We start from the raw sequence: 10574 nt of genomic DNA, 5'->3' as shown, positions 1-10574 counted from the left end.
GGTAGTGTGTGTATATATATATATATATATATATATATATATATATATATATATATATACACATATTTATTTATAGAATTTATTGTATTTATATTATGTGTTCCCTGAATAGGTAGTTAAATGTGTGTTTGTATTTGTCTGTTTTCACTCAAATGCCTGGATATGTTCTCCTCTCTAGTAGCCAGTTGATAAAGTCTCTCAGGGGTTTTGATCACACAATGTCTCAGTTTAGCAAACAGCTCTGAGGCCTGTGCTTGATCACACGATGTCTCGGTTTAGCAAACAGCTCTGGAGCAGGCCTGTGCCAGGACTGTCTCCCCAGGTCTGGGCTCTCCGCCCTGGGCCAAAAACGGCCATCTGCTCCCTCCTCTGGAGCTCAAGGGCCATGCAGTAGCAGGGGGTTGTGAAATATTTGGAGATGTGTAACCACCGCCAAAACCTCTACTGCTTGATAGTACACATATCCACGCAAACACTCTTGACCAGGCACAAAACCTCTCCAGAGAGAAAACATATATCTGTCATAGCACTCATAGTCATGGTAAAGACGACTATAATTAGACTATTATTTGATGCTATTTCTAGTTGATCAAATGCTAAGAAATTAAATCTGCTGGGTATTAAAACAGACTTTATCTGTAACATTCAGCCATTAATATGATCACACACACTCATACACTTCTCTAATGATTGGCCAAGCCTTTTAGTGATTAGGGATGGCAGGTTTTACAGCAAAAGGATATAAATGAGATAGTTTTATTAAAATCCAAGGGAGAGGAAATGGATGACCTCGCATTAGCAGGGCACAGAGTTCCTGCGGATTGGATCTAATGATTGTTTGTGTGTGTGTGTGTGTGTGTGTGTGTGTGTGTGTGTGTGTGAGAGAGAGGGTCTTTAAGTGTAATCTGTTCAGCAGACTGACTGTGATTACCCTCAGCACTACACGCTAATGTCTCAGTCTATATCAGATCAGATATCCTTACCTTCTGTCACTCTGTGTGTGTGTACATGCGTTTATGTATGTCTCACCATATGTTCACACCAAACAAGTGAATATGTCTTCCAATAATGACTTTTAATGTAGACACAACAAGGCAGATTCAGGAAGGTGAGACACACACACTCGGGGTAACATTCACAATAACCGACAAACTAGAATACAAGAGACAGGAACTGATATAGGGCAGATAACGAGGGGCAGACAGCTGAGCACAATGAGGTGATTAACTAATAATGAGAACAGGAACAACCAAATAAGGACACAGAGGGGGGTAACATTCACAATAACCGACAAACTAGAATACAAGAGACAGAAACTGATATAGGGCAGATAACGAGGGGCAGACAGGTGAGCACAATGAGGTGATTAACTAATAATGAGAACAGGAACAACCAAATAAGGACACAGAGGGAGAAACTACAGTCTACAGGGGTGTGACACATATATTCTTACATGTGCGTGTGGAAACTAGAGCTGACAACAGATTTATTATTATTATTATTATTTAATTAAAAACAAATTTAATTAAATTACAGTCTGAGACTCAGAATGAATTATAATTATCAATATTTGGTGAGAATAATCAAATATAATCAAGATAATTTAAGATATTATTGTGGCAATAATCATTGTCAAAAATCATTGAATAGACATGAGAGAAAAAAAAAATTAAATTGCTGTATTTTGCACTTGAGTTTTGATGTGATCAGTGTTATTAAGTAGAACTATTAAAAATCTATTTCATTAAAGCTGAAATGAAACAAAGTATTATTAAAACTAAAATAAAATAAAGCTAAATAGAGGCAAAAAAAAAAAAAATTATGTCAGTTACTTTTCATGTTGTTCCAAACCTGTATGCCTTTCTTCGTATAATGGAATACAAAAAGATTTTACGGAATGTGTGTGCTGCTCTTTTCTGTAGTGACCAGGGATGTCAAGCTCCAAAAAGAGCAAAAAGCATCATAAAGTTCCATAAATAAAATCCGTAAGTCTTGTGAAGCCATACAATAGGTTTCTGTGAGGAACAGGCTGTTATTCTGTCAAATTCTTCCCTAATGCCATTCAAATCTCATTCATGTTTTCATATTCAAATGTAACCAGTCGCAACACGCTAAATTTAAATAGCATTTAAATAGCAAGAGATTTGATATCTACAACAAAGGGTGGGATTTCCTGTAAATATATCAAATATTGCTCTGTTCATCGTACCAGGGTTATTATCATTGACTAAAATTACTAAAAACATTTTTGTTAATTGAAGTAAAGCTGAAATAAAATATAAATATCAGATGAAAAACTAAATGGACATTAGAAATGTTGTCAACTAACTGAAATAAGCTTAAGTTGAGCACTAAAAATATTAACTGGAACTTAAAAAAATTAAATAAAACAACTAAAACTGAAATAAAAGAAACTTAAACCTAAATAGTAATTAGATATTAATAGTAAATAAATAAATAATTCTAAAATAGTACTGCATCACACAGGCTTCAGAAGACTTTAACTATAGTGAGTTTTTTTTTTTTTTTGTAGTTTGAGCACGAGAATTCACTTCACAAATTGACAAATTCAAGTCAATGACAGAAATTTAGTCCAACTTTAATACTTGCTCACTCTATTTTGACAGTTTGTTTCTGTATGTTTTTGTGGCATTCTTCATTCTCTTGGACAGTAAGAGGAGTTAAAAAGAGTTGGACACAAAGGAGTGTCCATCTGGAAGGGTGTGTGTGTGTGTGTGTGTGTGTGTCCAGAGGGAAAGGCAGCAGGTGTCTGTGGTTTATCAGATCAGTCCTGGACTGATCTACTGATCTGGGATCAGTGAACTGTTCATGTCTGACCCAAGCAGCTCTAGCACTTGTGTAAAGCCCTGTCCATGTGATACATCAGGACCAGCCCTCTCTCCACCCACTCTCTCTCTCTCTCTCTCTCTCTCATTGCTCGCTCACTGCTCTGTTTGCTCAGCGGCAGCATGCAGAGCCTACAGTCACTCACCTCTCCTAAAATCCCTCGTTCTTTGCAGGGATGAACAGCTTATGTTCTCTGCTGTGCATCAAGTACAGGTAGGACAGACAAGACTCCCACTGGCTTATTTGGTTGACGTCCAAAACTTCCGAGTTTTTGTAACTTTAGAACAACCTTTAAATCTCTTGCTGTCTTTCTCTTTCTGTTTGTTTCTTTTTACTGGATATGGATTTTGTTTCTTACCTGCTTATCACTTCTCTTGCAAAGTGAAAGAAAGAGGTAAAACCAGTTTACAGCTCTCAAACTGGAAACAACAGTCAATAATTCATCCTGACAGTCTGGGTTTCTTTGAAGGAGTTTGTTTACCTTGTAATTTGGTGTGTTGTGTTTTAAATGGACTTCATACAGACTGTTGATAGACGTTTTTGTTAGAAAATACACAGGTAGAAAATGTTCCACATGGATTACAGGAGTAAAAAAAAGTGTGCAGGTTTATATTTTGTAGAAAAATAAAATACACAAAATGTAGCTAAATCTCACAAAGCCTGCTTTAGAGGGCATCAGGGGATGATGATTAATGATGATTAAATGAATTATAATTATGAAAATAATAATTATTGAAGAATTGTTAAATATGAAAGGATTATTAAAAGTATTACTTATATTAATAATTATAATTTTAAATAAAAACTTAATTATAATTTAGATTTTTCTAAAAATGTTATATGGTTTATTTATATGTAGAGTTTGGGTTAGTCTGTAGTATTTATAATTAATTTAATAATAAATTTTAGCTGTGTTTAAAAACAATAACTGTGACTTTAAATATGTGTATCTAAATATGAGGAATAATTCATCTAAAAATTAAAACATTCTCTTATCATTCACTTACTTTCTTATGTGGAACTCAAAAGGAAAAGTTCAGCAGAATGTTCAAGTTGTTCTTTTCCTACAAAAGAGGATGAGGACTAGGGAATGGACAAAAATGGACAAAGGCCCCATAAAAGTATGAATAAAAGAGAACAGTTTGGACAGTTTGCTTTATATGTATTACACAGAAGAAAATCAGTGTGTTTACTCTGGTGGGGATTTTTACCAAAACCATACCTCATGGAAACTTTAAAGCAGTGCTGAACGGTTACTACGTCACTTGACTGTCTCTCTTTGTCTCTCTTCCGCAGGAGGTGTTTCCAAACGGCTCATTTCTACGTCGAGGACAGTAATTCGCCCAGAGTCGTGCCCAATGAGAGCATCCCGGTCATCCCCATCCCAGGTTGGCATTTTATAACAGATTTCAGATTAGTGAAACACTTACATTTGACCTAAAGACACACTCCACTCTGATCCAGTGTCAGGTGCGGAAGAAGTCATAGATAACAGGTGCTTTGATATGATCAAGTGTCGATAAAGTGATACAAAACATTATATGCATGTCTTTCTTGCTTACCTTGAATTATGGGTAAATAGTTGGATTACATAAGGTTTTTAACAGTGCCAAGACTGAACAAAGCTGTGGCTGTCGTCTCAGCGTGTGTTTTTGTGGAATTGACTAACTCTGCGCGCTCTATAGACTGTTACTCTGTGCGATTAGTGTAGAATCTAAAAATCCATTGCTGCATTGATTTTGGCATGAAGAGGCTCCAATCAAGTTTTCAGCTTCTGGAAAACAGGGAGGAAAACAGCTGTGTTCACAAGCACGGCGCACAGGGTGTAGCGCCACCTTTTGATTGATTTCATACATTTTTTTTTTTTGTGTGTTTGTGTGGTACTTGCACTATTACTGTTTGAAACTCCTAGCCCAAAAGGCCAGGGTGAACTTCTTTTTCCGCATTCCACTCCATCTCCAAGCCTAATAATCGTAATATTCACTTGGATCAGTTAGTGACCACCCAGAAGACCCTAGCAATGCCTGACAACCACCAACAACACCCCAGAAACCACCTAGCAACAACCTAGCACACATCGTCAACATCTGAGCAACTAGTTTGCTAGCAAAGCTCTAGAAACCACCTAGTAATGTCCTGCCTACCACCCACTACACCCTAGCAACTACTCATATTATTCCAGCAACTTCCAAACAAGTCATCCACAACACCCCATAAAACCTTGTTGGCCCCCCACAACACCCTATTAATGCCCTGACAAACACCAGCAGCTACCCACAGCACTCTAGCAATGCCCTAGCAAACACTTAACAATATCCTAGCAAACCATTTTGAACACTCCAGCAACCACATCCTCAACACCACATTAGTACTTTGGCAACCAACCACAACACTCTGTTAATGCCCTAGCAATCACCTAGCAATGCCCTGACAACCACAAACAATATCTAAGAAACTACCTGGCTAGCAACATCCTGGAAGCCACATATCAGTGTCCTGACAACCACCTGCAACTACCCACAACATCCTAGCAACCACAAAGCAGAGACCTAGCAACCATCCACAACACCCCAACAACACCCAAGCAACTGCCTGGCTAGCAAACACCTAGAAATATCCTGCAACGACCTGCAACTACCCACGACCCCCTAGCACAACCACTTAGCAACATTCTAGCAATGCCCTGGCAACCACCTAACAATATCCTAACAACCACCCATGACACCCAGGCAACTATCTGGCTAGCAACACCCTGGAAACCACCTAACAGTGTCCTAATACCCAAGTAACTACCTGGCTAACAACACCCTGGCAACCACCTAACAATATCCTAACAACCACCCACGACATCCAGGCAACTGTCTGGCTAGTAACACCCTGAAACCCCCCTAACATTGTCCTAACACCCAAGCAACTACCTGGCAACCAACCACAACACACTGTTAATGCCCTAGCAATCACCTAGCAATGCCCTGACAACCACAAACAATATCTAAGAAACAACCTGGCTAACAACATCCTAGAAACCACAAATCAGAGACCTAGCAACCATCCACAACACCCAAGCAACTGCCTGGCTAGCAAACACCTAGAAATATCCTGCAACGACCTGCAACTACCCACGACCCCCTAGCACAACCACTTAGCAACATTCTAGCAATGCCCTGGCAACCACCTAACAATATCCTAACAACCACCCACGACAACCAGGCAACTATCTGACTAGCAACACCCTGGAAACCACCTAACAGTGTCCTAATACCTAAGTAACTACCTGGCTAACAACACCCTGGCAACCACCTAACAATATCCTAACAACCACCCACGACATCCAGGCAACTGTCTGGCTAGCAACACCCTGGAAACCACCTAACATTGTCCTAACACCCAAGCAACTACATGGCTAGCAACACCCTGTAAACATCCTAACAACGTCCTAACCAGTGTTGGGAGTAACGCATTACAAAAGTAATAATATTACAGTAGTATATTACTTTTTGCTGTAACGCAGTAATATAACGCATTACTAATCAAATTTGGGTAATATTATTACTCGTTACAATCTCAGTAACGCAAGTTACAACAACATATTTTAACTCAAAATTAAGTGGTGAATTTACCAACACAGCAAAACAGCACCAGAGAAAAAATTCTGCGGGTAAAGACAGTAACTAGTAATATATAATGTATTACATTTTGGAAGTAACTTGCCCAACACTGGTCCTAACCATCACCCAAATTACATGAACAACTACCGGGCTACCAGCATCCTGGCATCTACCTAGAAATGTCCTCACAACAACCTGCAACTACTCACGACACCCTAGAAATGCCACAGCAGCCACTCAGAACACTCAAGCAAAGACCTAGCAACCAGTGTTTTTTTGGAATGGTGTTCCTGTGTTTTTAATAAGATGATTTTCTGGAATGGCTGGCCATGTCATGTTTACTGTAAACTGGATCTGATGAGTGTGCGCTACACTGAAGAGTTTGTTGAATATAGACACAGTAGCTGTTTGAGGAAACGTGGTCTTGTCAAGTTTGTTTAGGGTCTTCGCGGTTACCAGAGAAGACAAGTGCTGTTTATCTGGACCGTCTGCATATGCACACACACTTTTACACACATACACATTAGCCATTAAGGTTGGAGCCAAGAAAATGGCTTCGTCTGACTGGCCTGTTTCTCACTTTAGCTCATTGCCTTTATTTGTGTTTGGGTAAATCATTAGCGGAGAGCGTAGTGGAACAGAAGTGGACAGTGTGTGATTTTCAGGGTCTGAAGGTGTCAGGTCCGGGTTAGTCAGTGTAGTGGAACCCAGATCTTAATGCAACAAGAGCCATTGATTCGCTCAGGCTTTCCCATAAGTACTTCATTGGAACCAATTCTCATTGTTACACTGTGGCACGGCTCACAATAATGGTGGCACGGTGCCCTCAATCCAATTTGGGCATCTGTGTTCCAGCTTGGCGAGGGCTGGCCTCGGTATTTACAAAGATCCATTTAGTGTGGGCAGCAGCCTCTCTCTTCGCTGGCTCCGGCTCATATGGCGCTTTGAGTTCACTGTCCTTTCAAACATGGATGCTTTCCTGCTAAATAGGGCGTTCAATTTCTGGCTGAATTTCCCAGTTAGTTTCTGGCATCCATGGGTGCCAAAATTTGTTTGTTAGCTGTATTCAGTTGTAGGCATTTTAGGATAAAGAGAGAAGGTGCGCGGATCGCCTTTTCTTCAAAAAAATTTTTTTGTTTGTTTTTTTAAAGAAATTAATACTTTTATTTTGGATGTGTTAAATTGATAAAAAAGTGACAGTAGAAATATTTATAATGTTACAAAAGATGTATATTTCAAATAAATGCTGTTCTTTTGAACTTTCATAAAAGAATCCTGGAAGAAATGCATTACATTTTCCACAAAAAAAAATATTATGCAGCACAACTGTTAAGATAGTTAAGATAAGATCAAGTTAAGATAGTAATAAGAAATGTTTCCTGAGCACCATCAGCATATTAGAATTATTTCTGAAGGATCATGTGACACTGAAGACTGGAGTAATGATCGCAGGAATAAATTACATTTTAAAAATAAATAAAAATAGAAGTCAGTTATTTTAAATTCTAATAATATTTCACAATATTATTGTTTTTACAGTATTTTTTATTACATAAATGCTGCAATATGTTATATTATATTACAGTAATAAAATTAATGATTGAAGAAATAATTAGTAATTAGTAACCACTTTTAGAAATTATACTTATTACATTTTAATTATATGTTCATTATAATTCTATATTTTAGTTGTTAGTTTGTTATACCCAAATTAAATAAGACGAGCACATGCTTATTTCTGTCTTGATTTTAAATAAGCTAATTTTATAGCGCTATGGACGTGTGTGTGTGTGTGTGTGTGTGTGTGTGTGTTTTGTGTGCATTCATTTATTTTTCTCTTCTCCTGTATATTTAGCCTCAAACAGATTTTATTGACAGTTTGTCAGCTTATTGTGTGTCTGTCAGTTGGAGAGTGTGAATCTGGCCAGTCTTTTTGTTCACCATGACTGAAGTTGAACCTTGATCCTTCGTTCATCCTCTTAGACTCATCACAGTCGACACATTGAACTGTTGATTATCTAATCAGCCAGTGAACCAATCAAAGCACAGTGGCTACTGTTAAGATGGATCACTGTACCAGCACTGGAAACACTTGTATGCTACTTTTGCTGGCGTAAGGTGCAGTTTTGAATGTTTAATCAATGGTGAAATAATTACAAACAGTAATATTAATTATAGTAATAACTGCATTTATTTATAAGATTTTTTTATCCAAAATTAAAGATCAAAATATTTGAAAGTCAACATACTGAATATTTTTAAGAGGCTTACTATCCATGACATGCAGTCATGAGGGTCTACAGTGCTCTTCTCTGTGATATTTCCTGTTGTATGGTTTTCTCACTATAAGACACCAAAAGGGCGATTACATTCTTTTTTTTTTTTTGCTCTGTTTCAGATGATATGGAGGCCATCCCTGTTAAACTGTTCATCAAGCATGTATCAGAACTCTACTCCAACAACCAACACGGCTTCTCAGAAGAGTTTGAGGTAAGAACTTCACACACACACACTTCACAGACATATCCCGTCTCTATAATTCTTCCCTCTCAGCAAACTCCCTCAGACTTGTGTAAACACAGGTCCCGTCTCATGTGGCTCCCCCGGCCTCGCTGCAGCGGTTCTGTTGACAGGTTCTGGTGTCTGTCTGGGAACAGCTGGGCTGGGATCCCTCCGCGGATGTTTGTTATTTCTGGCAAGTGGCCGTACAGGACAAGCCAGTTGAACTCAGCCTGTGTGAGAATGAATTAGGCCATCTGAACATTGGCATCGTTTTTCACACCGAGTTTTTTGGACTATCTCTGATGTGTGAGTGTTAGTGCGGCGCAGAAGCCACAAAACCACAACAACATTCTGTCAGACTAATGTGACGACAGTTTGTACGAGGATGACTAGTAATTAGTTATCCATTGAGTCTTGGGCCACAGCGTCTTCTTGTGCTGTCAGTGGCCCAGCTGAATGTCAATGAATGATCTGAGATGTTCAGCCCCTGGTGATCACCTGCAGATCAGAGCTGCATGTACACGCACACACATGCTGGGTTTTATGTGTCCTCTGTGGATCAGGATTCAGAAATGTTCCAGACCTTTGGCTGTGCCAACATTACACAATTTTTTTTCTCAGATTCTCGAGCTGTTATCAAGCGGAAAGGAGGGACCACAAAACAATATTAACTTTTACCTGCTTTTATTTAACTTTATTTATATTTTACCAGCTAGCTAGCTTGCTAGCTTATTTATTTATTGCCCTCCAAAAAAAATTAATAAAGGTCAAAATCGGAGATGTTATGGAGCAAAAATACCACAGAAATTATTTAAATTTTTTTATTTGTAAAATCTCTTCTTTATTGTACTTTATGCATAAATTGTACTGATATTACGTAAATCTGTGGCCCTGCTAGTTCCAATTAGTTTTTTGTTCAGATTGTTTTTCAAGCCATTGTTGATAAATGCAGCAACATGAAGCATCTTATTACAAATAAATAAAATAAAATAAATCTTAAAATAAAAACAATGAAAATGAAAACCACTGTACATTCAAAGACTCATTTTCTCTCAAATTAAATTAATATATGACAGCATGTTATGGTATGTAAAAAAAGGAAAATCCTTCATAAAAATTAATATATGTTTATTCATTAGTAATAGCCAGCTGCTCATTTCTGGTCAATTCGCTTGGACAGTCTTACATTTCTTACATTTCTGTGTATATATATATATATATGTGTGTGTGTGTGTGTGTGTGTGTGACCCTGGACCACAAAACCAGTCATAAGGGTCAATGTTTTTTTAATTGAGATTTATACACCATATTATTCATCAAAGTTGAATAAATAAGCTTTCCATTGATTTATGGTTTGTTATGATCGGACAATATTTGGCCAAGATACAACTATTTGAATATCTGGAATCTGAGGGTGCAAAAAAATCAAAATATTGAGAAAATCGCCTTTAAAGTTGTCCAAATGAAGTTCTTAGCAATGCATATTACTAATCAAAAATTACGTTTTGATATATTTACAGTAGGAAATTTACCAAATTAAAACATAAAATATCTTTATGGAACATGATCTTTACTTAATGTACTAATGATTTTTGGCATTAAAAAAAATCAATAATT

At 37.7% G+C, this 10574-nt stretch overlaps 1 protein-coding gene across 1 annotated transcript in view; it reads left to right on the top strand.

The window, feature by feature from the left end:
- Positions 1-10574, top strand: part of ptprga (protein tyrosine phosphatase receptor type Ga) — a 221848-nt gene that overhangs the window by 196696 nt on the left and 14578 nt on the right. Inside the window, exons 14-15 of the mRNA XM_016568057.1 lie at positions 4144-4235; positions 8854-8945. Of these exons, the coding sequence (XP_016423543.1) occupies positions 4144-4235; positions 8854-8945 (184 nt within the window). The remainder of the gene's footprint in view (positions 1-4143; positions 4236-8853; positions 8946-10574) is intronic.

Source organism: Sinocyclocheilus rhinocerous, unplaced genomic scaffold (genome assembly GCF_001515625.1).
Source record: "Sinocyclocheilus rhinocerous isolate Xijiao unplaced genomic scaffold, SAMN03320098_v1.1 scaffold621, whole genome shotgun sequence".
In the NCBI taxonomy this organism is placed as follows: Eukaryota; Metazoa; Chordata; class Actinopteri; order Cypriniformes; family Cyprinidae; genus Sinocyclocheilus; species Sinocyclocheilus rhinocerous.
Note: the sequence above shows the minus strand (reverse complement) of the source record. Positions and strands in the feature narration are given on the sequence as shown.